The sequence below is a fragment of the Lagopus leucura genome, unplaced genomic scaffold (assembly GCF_019238085.1).
Source record: "Lagopus leucura isolate 7727_CA_CO unplaced genomic scaffold, USGS_WTPT01 Super-Scaffold_100004, whole genome shotgun sequence".
Taxonomy (NCBI): Eukaryota; Metazoa; Chordata; class Aves; order Galliformes; family Phasianidae; genus Lagopus; species Lagopus leucura.
This window is the reverse complement of record NW_024962264.1, coordinates 17,240,883-17,253,926: the sequence shown is the minus strand read 5'-3', so window position 1 is coordinate 17,253,926 and position 13,044 is coordinate 17,240,883. Positions and strand designations below refer to the sequence as shown.

The 13,044-nt window shown below is 45.3% G+C and overlaps 1 protein-coding gene and 1 long non-coding RNA gene across 3 annotated transcripts in view; both read right to left on the bottom strand.

The window, feature by feature from the left end:
- Positions 1-7,910, bottom strand: part of LOC122180223 — an 8,664-nt gene extending 754 nt beyond the window's left edge. The window contains exons 1-3 of one of the 2 annotated variants that reach the window (XR_006178953.1): positions 7,798-7,910; positions 3,177-3,311; positions 530-582 (exon numbers count right to left, since the gene is read on the bottom strand). This is a non-coding gene — a long non-coding RNA (uncharacterized LOC122180223). The remainder of the gene's footprint in view (positions 1-529; positions 583-3,176; positions 3,312-7,797) is intronic. The other variant, XR_006178954.1, reaches the window with a different exon arrangement.
- A 4,620-nt stretch (positions 7,911-12,530) lies between these two features.
- The window catches only part of ATOH1 (atonal bHLH transcription factor 1), a 792-nt gene continuing 278 nt past the window's right edge, over positions 12,531-13,044 (bottom strand). The window contains exon 1 of the mRNA XM_042870384.1: positions 12,531-13,044. This exon is cut by the window's right edge and continues 278 nt beyond it. Coding sequence (XP_042726318.1) covers positions 12,531-13,044 — 514 coding nt within the window.

Genomic DNA, 13,044 nt, shown 5'->3' with positions numbered 1-13,044 from the left:
CCCCCCCCCCCCCCCCAAGAAAGATATAGGGAAACATGAAAACCTAAGATGCAGCAAGAAGACATGGCTGGCATGAGGTTACTATGAAATAACTGAATTAAATAAAGGGATAAGACCAGACACTTCTAGAGAGACTTCAGAATACACAACATTAGCATCTGGAGTTTGACTAGCCCTAAGAGAAAATGAGAGAGACATACTCAGGGGAAATAGAAAGGAGTAATGTTAGTATCATGACTATGTAATAAATCAAAACAGTCATATCTTACCTACATTTTCAAAAAACAAAACATTTTTGTAGGGAAATCTTCTGTTAAGGAAATGCAATTTCTTAGCTTGCCAGTTAAATCCAGCAGCTAAACATTTCTAATCTTTTCATTAAAAGCAAAGAAAATTAAGTTGTTAGAGTATTAAATTTCTCAGAACTCTGTCAAGAGATCTTTGTAAGAGGATTTCTAAGGAACCAGCTGTTAAAGACTTCCCACTAGCAAGAAATGTGCAAAGACATCTTTGAAGAAATTATATCCACCTGTGTGCCATTCAGGGCTTCTTGATTTTTAATTCATGCTTTTACCAATGTACCTAAGAAAAAAAAAATTAACTTATCAGAAACTCTTTAACTCTTTTTCCCCTCTATTCTGTTACACATGCACTACATAAAACTTCAGAAGGAAATTCTTTGCTTTTTATTTCAGCCATAAAATACATGTTATATTACTATTGAAACGCTGCAAGATACGTTATGCTCCTATGGCCTCATGCCCTGTGACCAAGACACGTGGATGGGGCAGCTGAGTGCACGCCCTGTCATGTGTACTCACTTTTTATTGCCCGTTCAAAAAACATCCGTTTGAAAAGAAACTGAACTAATGCCAAGAGCATTCCAACCTGCACAAAACCCAAAACAACTGAATTTACAGTAAAATTGTGAATAAATCTATATTCTGACTCCTTATGCTGGAAGAATGTTTAGTTGATTTAGCTTTTCTATTGCCACACCCTGTTTTCCTATTACAACAGAGACTAAAACTTTCAGTGGTACCAGTATCAAATGAAGATCCTTTGAAGTCAAAGTGTTTTTTTGTTTGCTTGTTTGTTGTTTTTGTTTTGTTTTGGTTTTTTTAAAGTAAGAACTTCACAACTTTTTTAGGCTGGAAAAAAAAAAAGCATGCACACATGTGTATAGCTACACTAATTTTCAGAGATGCAGCACTTTGTACAGGGCTCATCCTACTCCTTCAAATCTACACCTGCTGACTGAGTAGGCATTCATCTGGTTATAGGGCTCTTGAAACAATCTGTATGATGACAATGTAGCAGAGAACAAGCATGCACTGCCAGCACTGTTGCCTGGGGGCCTTCCAGTAGAACGTTCACATAGAGTTGCGGGAGCAGTCCTTTTAATGTACAGTTTGTGTGCCAGGCAAAACTGCTGTGCTGGCAAATTAACAGGTATGTCTACAAATATGAAAAGAGTGTTTCTAATTAAAGGAGATTAACTGTCCTATTTTTATTGATTTTTATTTATTTATTTATTTATTTTTGCATACAAAGATGCCCCACGTGATCCAACAAACATGAAAACAAAATTACTAACAATGAAAGTACTTTAGTAGTTATATTTTAAGTATCCAGCTGGTAAGGGATGCCTTCTTTCTGGAGGGAGATGCATGTTTTACAATCTAGAAGTTCAACTTACATAGCTAAGATGCATTTCTGCAAGCTTCTCTCAATACCATGAGGTGGTATTTCATGCAGTGTGAGAAAGATCCTCAAGGATTCAGCCAACTCACTTTCTGTCCATTTCATTCAGATACATTCTCACATTAAGTAAGCTAAAAACACTCCTCTGTTTGACAGATGTTTGTAGAGCCCTGCTCACACAAACTGCATATGCAAAATTCACCAAACTTAGAAATATGAAGTTGAACTTAAAGCACTAACACCAATATGAAACTCTCTACAGCTGTTCTAGTATTATTTTATAACATCAAGAAGGGCTCTTACTTCATGCAACAGATCTTTGTTTCTAACTACATTGGTAGCTTGTTTTAATTCAATTTATGGGCACATCCTGTACACTCTTGCACAGTTGAGTAATCTCATTCAATTCCAAAGGCTTATTTATGAGCCTAAAGACGACTTACGGTAATAAAGAGCTACACCCTTGTCGTTCCAGCACTCACCTGCTCACTGCCAATGTTATCATAATATAAACAATGAAAAAAGTAAACAAACTATTTTCAACCATGTCTGAGCAAAGCACAGGTACGCAGAGAAGTACAAACAAGAATCCTATTGCAGCTTCCAATTCCTGCACCAGTTCAAGCTGAAAATGAAATTTTACCTACAATTTCTAGGAGGATTAAAAGTTCTTGTTTCACTATGGATCTAAGACAGAAGCATCTGCTGTCATTTCTTACACTGGAATGAATCACATGCTTTTTCAATACACTGCCAATATTTCTTTCCTTCTGATATCATAATAAAATTCACAAAGCAAACAATTTCATCTAGCATGCTGCTTCAGAAGATAAATGCAAATCCAAGATATTTCACATCACCAAGGTTTTCTTATTTTGATAAAACCTCGCTTTTACCGGTTGTTTCTCTTTTGTAGCTGCCGATGCCATTATTTTTATTTTAACTTGTAATATACCTCCCTATCTCCTTTCTTACTCTCTATGGAAAAAAGCCCTCTCGTACTCCACTTTCCATTCAATTTACTTCTTGTTTCTCCTGTGAGAGGCTGTGCTCCAGCTAAGGAAAAGTTAACATCCTGAAGTGGGGCCACTACACAAGGAAATGGATCTTTCACTGCCTGCCATGAGCTATCAGGATTCTCCTTACACAGAGGCAATTCAAACAGAAACTTTTGCCAATGTAAATTCACTTGAGTTGTATGAACAGAAAAGGACCAGAGAGAATGAGGTCTGGAGAGGCTGCTTCCTTATGATAAAGTTAAGCTGATAAACAAGTTTACAAAACACTCTAGCTTCAAATATTGAGAGCTTCAAAGAAAGATCAGGTAACAAAAACTTTGTGATATTTCAGACAAAATTATTACTCTGCATCAATCAACTGAATTTTTTAACTTCGGCTTCACAGACTACTAAGAAACAAAGCCATTTAGAGGAAGAAAGAGCAAAGGCTTTACCTGTAACTTCTCTACTTACCCCTGTCAGTGCAACGTGCATAGAGCCAGACCAAATAAGTCCTCCTTCTGATTTGCAGCACCTGCTAACGTCTCCTAACTGATGTCAGCTTGCAGCAGAGAGATGCTGTTTCACACTATCTAGCAAAACGGGGAACTGAGAAAAGCAAGGAGAGACTTTCTTTGATTTCAAACACCTGTGCTGTATTTATTTACCTATTTATGTTGGCATTTTATCTAGAAGCTTTGGGGTTATCAGACTTGCAAATCTTTTGGGCTGATGACAAAATGTCTTTGAAGTACATCAGCTCTGATCATTTTTCCTTTTTTTCTTCTTTTTGGAAAACATTGTTAAATGAAATCATCAAATCACAGATCTCAATAAACAACACCCCTAAAGATTCAACTATCTAAGATAGATATTTTCAACATTTGTTACATAAAGCTTTCACCTTTAAAGAAAAATACTCAGAGTGAAGTAAAGAATCATGGAATCATGTTTCATTTGTTTCATAGAGGTTTCATTTTATGTAAATGCTCATAAATGAAATGCATGCAGATGAGAATAATATAGTTCACTTTTGTCATTAACATCATAATTAGAAGATTCTTACACAATTTACAAAAAAAAAAAAAAGAAAATCAATAGAGAAAAAAAAAAAAAAAAAAAAGTGCCTTCTTGTGCATTATAAGTCAAGTTTCTAAGCTTCCATTCTGGATTCAGCTGAAATAGAGTTAACTTTCTTCCTGGTAGCTGATATGGTACTTAGTTTTGGATTTAGTACAGGAAAAGCATTGTTAATGCTTTAGTTGTTGCTGAGCACCGCTGCACAGAACCCAAGGATGTTTCAGCTTCTCACACTGCTCTGCTAGCAAAGAGGCTGGGGATGCACAAGGAAATGGGAGGGGATAGAATTAGGACAGCTGACACAAACTGGACAAAGGAATGTTCCATAATATTTCACATCACATTAAAAAATAAGAGTGGAGGTATTGGCCAGAGGGACAGATGCTGCGTGGGGACTGGCTAAGCATAGACAGGCTGACAGTGAACAGCTGCATTGTGCAACACTTGTTTTGTCTGTTCTACCACAGTTTTCCTTCCTATTAAACTGCCCTTATCTCAACTAATGAGTTTTCATTCCTACCCCGTGCCACTATCTCCACTTCTCTTCCCTGTGCCTGTGGAGGTGAGTGAGCAAATGGCTGTGTAGTATTAAGCTGCCTGGCAGGCTAAACCACAGCAGCTTCACCTGTTACTCAGGTCTTACAGCTATAGCTGCTGCATAAATCAAAAACACAATGCGTTGAACAAGCTGAAAAAAGGTTGTTTGTAGGAGTTTGTGCTAGCAGGAAGGGAAAAAGGAATCAGCGATTATAGACAATTATTATTAAAAAAAAAAAAAAAAAAAAAAAAAAAAAAAAAAAAAAAAAAGGAAGCATAGGACCCGGAAAAGGGAAAGAGACGCCGAATTTTTCTCTCAAGGAACGGAAGGCCGCCGAGAGCAGAGCCGCCCACCAGCCGAGGGGTACCATGGACAGCGCCCGCATCACGCACAGCGACAGGAAAGTCAATATAACAATTCCGAGGGGGGGGAAAAAAAAGCTTAAAAAAATAAAATAAAATAATAATTAAAAAATCATGCGTCATCCAGCAGCTCTCCAGGAACCGCAGAGTTAGCCTGCTCACTTGCCACCCACTCGACCAGCACACGTCAGACCTTCATGCATCCTCTTTATCAAATAACCCTTTGTGGAAAGTTTCCATGGCTCCATCACCAGAGTCAGTGCTGGAAGCCAGGATTAAAGCTAATAGGAGAGCAACCCGGGCAAGTTTATTAGCGCTACTCAAGGGGTTTTATGGCCATTTCTGAATCAGTTTAGACTTCCCTCTGTTGATTCACCTGCCTCAGCAGTTACGGCACTAATATTAGGTAAGCACAAAAGACATAAAGTTCAGTTGCAATAAAACGTAAATAAAAGTTTATTGCAGGGTGTGTAAAACTAAAATTTTGAATTAATCAAGACAGCAGCTTCTAGGCAACTTCAAAGGCTACCTTATTTTTTCTACACTTAACTGTGTCCTCGCAGGCAGAGTACAAAAGCCTTGTACTTAAACCCGCTTTCTTTCGGCCAAACTACTCATCCTGCTGATGTTGGAGGCCTTCACGTTGATGCTGTGAAAGTAGGCAGTGCAACTGCTCCAAGGTTTTCATATCAGGTATGCAGCACACGTAACACAGGAATTTCCTATTGGCAATTTTGTAGCCCTCTACTTTAGAAGCAGTGAGGCCATTATTACTTATTTTTCCCTAGATAATGCAATGCAACAGGGAAATTTGAAACAGCAAAGACTATGACACTACAGTTCACTATTTTTTTTCCCCAAAAAGCTCCAAAAGTAGAGCTAATACCTTAAAATAGCTCACCACAGACCAGATGTTAACACTTAGGTTCAAGCCAATTCAGTATGATCAAAATCCAAAACTGAATTCAGAGGAAGAATTGGAAAAACATATAAAATTAATCAACGCAAGTATCCAATGCTGCCATTATTAGTATACTAAGTAACAGCCTTTTTTTTTTTTTTTCCTTTTTTAAATGTTTCTTGCTTCAATGAAAGCTTTTTCTGACAGTGTCAATTATCTAAAAACAAAACAAAAAAACCTCAAATAACTTCACCAGAAAGCCAATAGCATTATAAAACAAATGAGCTGGAAGAAGATAGGGAAAAAGGCATTTAAAGGCCTTTCAGAACCAGATTGCTTTATCAGTAACAATTTGCAGGAAATACAAACTGAGATCGATATGTAAACACCCCAAATTTTTTGGTGGAGCACGGCAGTGCTCAGAATTGTCTCTCTGGATTTTTTTTTTTTTTTTCCTTTCAGCCAGACACCTTGACTTGATACTTTTCATTGACGTTTCTCTAATTTGATTGAGATCCACCAAAACTGATACTTCCATAATAAAGCTTCCAGATTAGATAATCCTTTCTCTTCTGTTGTTTGCTTTTATTATTATATAAATAAAAAGTTATGTCAAAGGATGACACAAGCTACTTGTTTCCAGTATTTGCTGCAGACTTTGAATAGATTTATTCAGCTTAATCTGCCAATTTTCTGCACGCACCATGGTCCTGTACCACCAGGTATTTCAGGAATCTTTGGGCCACATCCCCACACCATTCTCTAGGTGTGCACAGAGTATAATATATGTGACTGCAAAACACACCCATTAGTATCTCTTCTTTTTCATAAGTGTTTATGGAAAGAAGGAAGAGGCTGACTCTTCCTCATCTACTATACAACAAACTGCCACAGAACAAAAGAAAAACCTCTGAGTTGTTTCAAGAGCCATAAGCCTGGATTGAGATGCTCACCTTTCACGTTTCCTGTTTCCTTTATAGGGAATAACTTTTATTACTCTCTGCTTTTATGACCATATGAAATTATAATATTGTTCCAATATTATAATATTTGACACACTGCTTTCACTAAGGCCAGGATTATGCTCCTCTGTTTGCTCTGCTTTCATTGGAAAACAAAAGGAAACCAAAAACAGAAGTTTACCTTCCAAACATCAGTTCCCCCCATGGTTGGAATGGTGACAAAAAACTGAAATCAACATTTTAAACTTCTGTTCAGCCAGTCTTACACTGAGGTTTGCTCCTCCAGCACACACTTCTACAGCTGAATACCCAACCATGCTCTCCAATGCTGGAAGATGCCTGGTTGTGTGAGCATCAGGAAAGGCTGTGCTCTAGAGCTTTTTTCATGAACTCCCATGCACAAAGCACTACAGGCCCAGGAATACCTCCACAGAAGAATCACATCCCATCTCCAAGAGCAACCCAAAACTGCAGGCCAAGGTTGTGAAAGCCCCCTTAAAAAACACAGCTCTGAGTTTCCAGCACCATAAAGGAGCCCAGGCAAAAATGGGTAAATGGGTAAAGCAGATTATCTCAATACAGAGGCACCGGTAGCTTTTGCAGGATTAGGTAACAAGAGCACCCAAAGCCATCTTTCCTTTAACTATGAATAGTGCTTGGGCCATTTCCCCTGCAACTGTGCCACAGGCAGCAGCAACACTCACATGAAGTGATTAGGGTAGTATGTTTAGCATGGTTAGGTCACGGTTGGACTCAATGGCCTTTAAGGTCTTTTCCTGAGTGATTCTACGATTCTATGATCTCGTTTCTTGCTAACCCCAGAATAAGAGCCAGCAACACTTCAGAGCATTCATCTCTTTTCCCAATAAGCAAACTCCAAAACCTCTAGTGACAATTCAAAGCCCTTCTGTCTCAGTTACCACTCTCACAGAGCCAAACTTTTTTTTCCCCCAATCCCTCTTAAACAAACAGCTTTTAGGATGCTTCACAATGCAGAAAAGAATAGGGTTAATTGGCTCCCCTGAGTAATAAAATTGTAACTGATTTCATCCAGAACACCTGTTGTGATCACACAAAAGAGCTACATAATTTTTTTTTTTTTTTTTTTTTTTTTTTTTTTTTTCAAAAAAAAAAGTCTGGTAAGCAATACAACAGAACAGCACAAGCCTAGCTGCATTTATTCTAGTCTGACTACAAACATTACAGCACTGGTATCTTCAGGAAAAAAAAAAACCACAACTATCCTTCCTACCTGAAATATGATCAAGGCCTGTGGATACCTCTGCACATCAGAATGCAACTTTCCTTCTCTCCAACAAGCAACCTCCAGCCAACACCCACATCAAGGAGAAAAATCCAAAAGAAACTGTGTGCAGCCTATTTCAAGGTTTCTCACCTCCAAGTGATCTTTATGGACTCTGGGGAGGGAACAAGCTACAGGTGGGGAGAATGACTTGTCTGCTGAAGCTCCCTGCAGCTGCCAACCTTCCCAAGGCTTCCTCAACTATGCCCTATAACAGAAACGTCTGCTCTTTCCTCCCTCTCAGCCCACTCCAAACAACAAACTAAAGCTGGAGTAAGGCATCTGTTTTACATCCTGCTTCTCAGGACAGGAGGAAGTAGGGCCCCAACAAGAGTCAGAGCCCAGATGAACCAGATCTGTAATGGAGGAAAGCAGCATCCCTAGTGTTGAACACTCTCCTCACTGGAAATACTTCCGAAGGGACGGGGGAAAAAATGCATGGTGCAAGAAGCATAAGAAGACACACAACCTGTGCTCTTGCCCTGATATTAGAAGTCACCTAACCCTGGTAGGTCCTATGTCTCTTGCCACAAACAGGACACAGGGATCTGAGAACTGGAGCAGCACTCCTGACAAGGGATGCTGGCCGACAATCTGGGCAAGCTCTCAGCTGTACAACTGCTCTAGGGTTAAGCACATAGGTGTGGAAGTGATCCAACAAGTCATCCCAGCTGTCAGCCCACAGCCAGCATTTTGATGGACCATCCTTAACACACTGGGACTTAGTTCAGCATTAGTACCAGCCAGAGGAAAATGAAGGGAAAAACAAAAAGGAGCATGCAAATGGGTGGGATACAAATAATAAAAGAGAAACTTCTATTACAGGAATTGACATCAGGGAATTGCTTAGGCTCGAAGGGACCTTAAATCCAAAGAAATCCAATTGTATGGAAGCATTTGGCCCACTTTCCTTTGCCTTTTTAAAATGCAGCACAAAAGAGCCCGGTGTCCACTCCTGACAGGGATCCCTGGTTTCCGGAGTTCCAGCTTCATCCTTACCCCTGGGGCAGCCTAAACCCACACATGGAGCCTTCTCTCAAGGCAGTGTTTGTGTGGCATGGAAACACAAGCCCCCCCTCGTGTCCCTCCTTTTATAAACAGACTTCGGAAAAAAAGAACAAAAAAAAAAAAAAAAAAAAAAAAACCCACAAAAAAGCTGTTGCAGGAGATGGCATTTATTGCAGATAACAGAAAAGGAGTGCCTGCTCACACTGGGGCTGGGTCCTGCAATAAATAAACAAACAAATAAATAAATGAATAAATAAATATCCCAAAGATCTTAAAAATAAAGCCAGCAGTAGCTGGTTGAGGATGAAATGATGCGCATTGGCATGGGCGGTTCTAAGCGTTTGCTTATCCCAAGCAGATCTTTAACATCCCCTCCCTTCTAATCTAACAAATCCAAGGGGTTACGATGCCGGTGGGCCGAGGTCTCTTTATTTCAATGAGCATCATCGAAGAGACACTCGGACAAGTTTGTAGCATTGAACCCGGAGGTTTTCAGGAGGAAAATCCAGTGCGGGCAGCGTATGGGGAAAGGGTTAATTCGGTGGCCGCGATGCGTATGAAATGATGGTAAATTACCCGGCGCGTTCTCCCGGGGAAGAAATTAGACTTCAAAAGGGCTGGAGCCCTCCTGAATATATATCAAGCAGATGGGCTGATGCGCTGTCTCGCTGATGCGCAGTTGATTAACCGCTCCATAAAAAGCGGCAGCACCGCTCGGGTGCGCGTCGCTATCCCGGCTTGTGCGCGGGAGCGCGCACCAGGGCGGGCGAGAGAACACGGGGATTACAGCGATTAAGCACAAATACAGCAAACGATAAAGAAGGAAGTTTGGATGAATGGGAAATTGGACCGTTGTGAGTGCGATTTGCTGTGCCAGCCCCAAAACTCGTTTTCCCAGCCCCGAATGTCGCTCTCCTAGACCCAGATCTCGGTTTCCCTGCCTGGCGCAGGGGGCACAGCTCCTAGCGGCTGCAGCCCGGTGTGAAGGTCTCCCGTGTTCCCATCCCGAGACGGGCGGGATGGAGCGCACGGCACAAAGGCACCGGGGGCAGCGAGGAAACGCTTCGCCGTGTTGACACGTCCTGGCCGCTCTCCCAAAGGCGGCCCTCTGCCACCCGATAGCCCTTCGGAAGGGGCTCTCTGCTTTCCTCGGAGACGAGCCAGCGGGGGGTTGCCCTCGGCGGGGAGGGGTCGTGGGGGCTCTGCGCGGCCCCCGCGGGTGACATTCCTGCAGGGGAACGGCGGTCCTATCGCATCGCTTTGCAGCAGATGAGAGAGCCGAGAGTCCCTCGAGAGCTCCTCCGGCGCCCCACGCGTGCACGGGGCTAGAGAGGAACCACGGGAGCACACACACACGAGACCCCCCCGCGCAAGCAGGCGATGCTTTTTCCCTTTTGTATCCCTCTTCGACGGCCGGTCGCTCATCGGGCGAGGCGAGGAGGGGGCCGGGGGAAGACCCGAGCGCAGGCTGCCGGGACGGGGGGGGGGGGGGGGGGCCACGGCGGAGCTCCCCGCGGGCCGCAGCTCCCCGGGGCGCCGCCTGAAAGGCCGCCGCGCCGCGCTCACCAGCTGACAGCGCGTGCTCCGCTCCAGACACGGCGCACCGCGGCCGGGAGCGCGGCCAGCCCCCCCCCGGGCCGCCCCGCCACATTGTCCGCCCCGCTCCAATTAAGAAGCGCCGGTGTTAACCCTTTCTCCCCTGTTCCTTCCTTCTTTCTATCCCCGGGGCTAGAGGTTGGGCAAACAGTAGCCGGAGAACCGCACCTCGAAGAAAAAGGAGTATTTGATCAAAACCGAACGCACTCGCATTAAGGAAATGCCTCAAAAAGTGATAAAAATGGCACAAAGCAAAGCAGCAGCGAAGTGCGCGCTCTCCACTTCGCAAACTTTGCGCTCGTCCGTGCAAAACAAACACTGTCGCGAGCTCAATAAAGCGATTTATCCATCTTCATTACTTAAAGAAATGTTGTCTCTTTGTTTGTTTGGGAGCGTGCTTAGCTTGCACGGCAGAGTTGATGCCTTTGCTAGTATCTTGGATACTTGGATCCCACTTTGGAAGGTAGGAGCTAATTGCTAATAATGGAGAGAAAGGAAGCAGCCAGCATAGCGGGAGCGGCCCGGCATATGGGGAATGAGCGCTCCGAAACGCTCAATATTCAACTTTCCAAAATATTAATGAGATTAGAGCAACCTGCAGCTCTACGTTCCAGCTTGTTAACGGGGGGAGTGGGAGGGGGCTGCCAAGCGGTTGTTATGCAAACTCCGGGGCTGAACCTCAACATGGAAATGCGCTCCGCATCTCTTTCAGAGATGTGTTAGGAAAAAAAAGAAAAAAAAAAAAAAAAAAAAAAAGAAAAAAAAAAAGAAAAGAAAAGAAAAGAAAAGAAAGAAAGAAAGAAAAAAAAACAAAAAACCAACCTCAGACAACGAGAGCTGAGGATCTGGTGCGCTCCGCTGTCGGGGGGGAACCCCGGTGCCGGGAGGGCGGAGGGCGGATGCGCGATGGTTGCGCTCCAATTGCGCGGCCCGGCCGCATCGTGCCGGCAGAAGTATCGCCGCCGGTTCGTGGGGAGGAAAACACAACGAGAGAGTACGAAACGAAAGGAGAGAGAGAGGAAACAAATAAACCAACACCATGAAATAAAATAAAATAAAATAAAGCTCTGGTCCCCCACCTCTCCAAAAAAATTAAACTGAGTAATTGGGTTTCCAGTTCCTCCTCGCCGCATTCCTCTCCCCTCCACCCCCCTCCCACCGGCAAGACACGGCCCCGGCAACGAAAGGTGCTTCCTCCTCCAGCGCTTTGGGAAGGGAGAAGGGGGGGGGAAACTGTCCCGCTGAACTCTTCACCCTGTGGGACCGCCCCGGCCCCGTGCGGCCGCTCTGTGCCGAGGGCCGAGCGATTGCTGGTTACCGCGGGACAGGTGCACGACTCGGGCAGCGCCCGCTCTGCCCGGCCCGGCCCCACTGGCGGGACTACCTGCGGCGGGCTGCACTCGCTGCCCATTTCGGCGTGGGGAGGGGGGGGAAGGCGGGGTGCTCCGCGTGCTATGAGGACGGGGCCACGTCCTGGCACGGAGTGTGCGGGGAGAAGGGGGAACGGCAGCTTCGCTTCGCCTTTTTAATTTTCCATCTTTATTTGATCTCGGAAAAAAAAAAAAAATACATAAACCAGTGGCAATTGGCTGGGCTAAAATTCAAATAAACGATTTTCGTCGTAGAAAAGTTTTGTTTAAAAAAAAAAAAGACAACAAAAAACAACCAGAAAGCAGAAATAGTAGCAAACACTCCGTAATAAATAAGTTTCCTATTACCACAAAAGCGAAATAAAACGAACATAAAAGTTTGACACGAGCGAAGAGTTCGCGTTTCTCCGGATCGGCGCCCACCGCGGCGCGGGGCTTCTCTTGGCAGTCGGCGGCTCCCTTCCGCGCCTCCGCTTCCGCCGCTGATAAAGTGCTCTGCGCCGCGCTCTCGCAGGGAGCGCCGTCTGCGGGGTGCGTTCTGCGGGGACGGCACGGGGCGGACGTCGCGGCGATGCTCGCCCCGCGTTGGCAGGAAGGGACGGCAGCGACTTCTGGGCAACGGAAACTCTGAAAGGAGCGACTGCGCGGCGGCGTAACGACGCGGCCCCGGAGGCAGCGGGCAGGTGGGAGGCGCGGCCCCGCAGCCCCCTAGCTGGCCTCGTCCGAGTCACTGTAGTGGGAGCGCGGCGAGAACTCCCCGTCGCTGCGGTGAGAGCGCGGCGACGCTTTGCTCCTCTCGGGCTGCTGCGGCGCGGGCGGCCCCAGGAGCAGAGCGGGAGAAGGCGCTTTTTGCGCAGGGAAAGAGGGGAAGCGCAGCGGCTCGAGTTGCGCCGCGAAACCGCCCGCGGCCGCCGCCGGGGAGAAGCGAGTCCTGGCGGGCGCGGGGGGCGAGGCACGGGGCGGCGGAGGAGGGGGCGGCGCGGGCGGCTCGAAGGGGGCCCCGCGGAGCTCGGCTTTGGCGGGCGGCTCGGGGGGCGCGGGGGGCCCGTGCAGCAGCTCGGCGAGGGCGCTGATGTAGATCTGCGCCATCTGCAGCGTCTCGTACTTGGAAAGCTTCTTGTCGTTGTTGAAGGAGGGGATGACATTGCGCAGCTGGTCGAAGGCGTGGTTCAGCCCGTGCATTCGCCGCCGCTCCCGCGCGTTGGCCGCCAGCCGCCGTTGC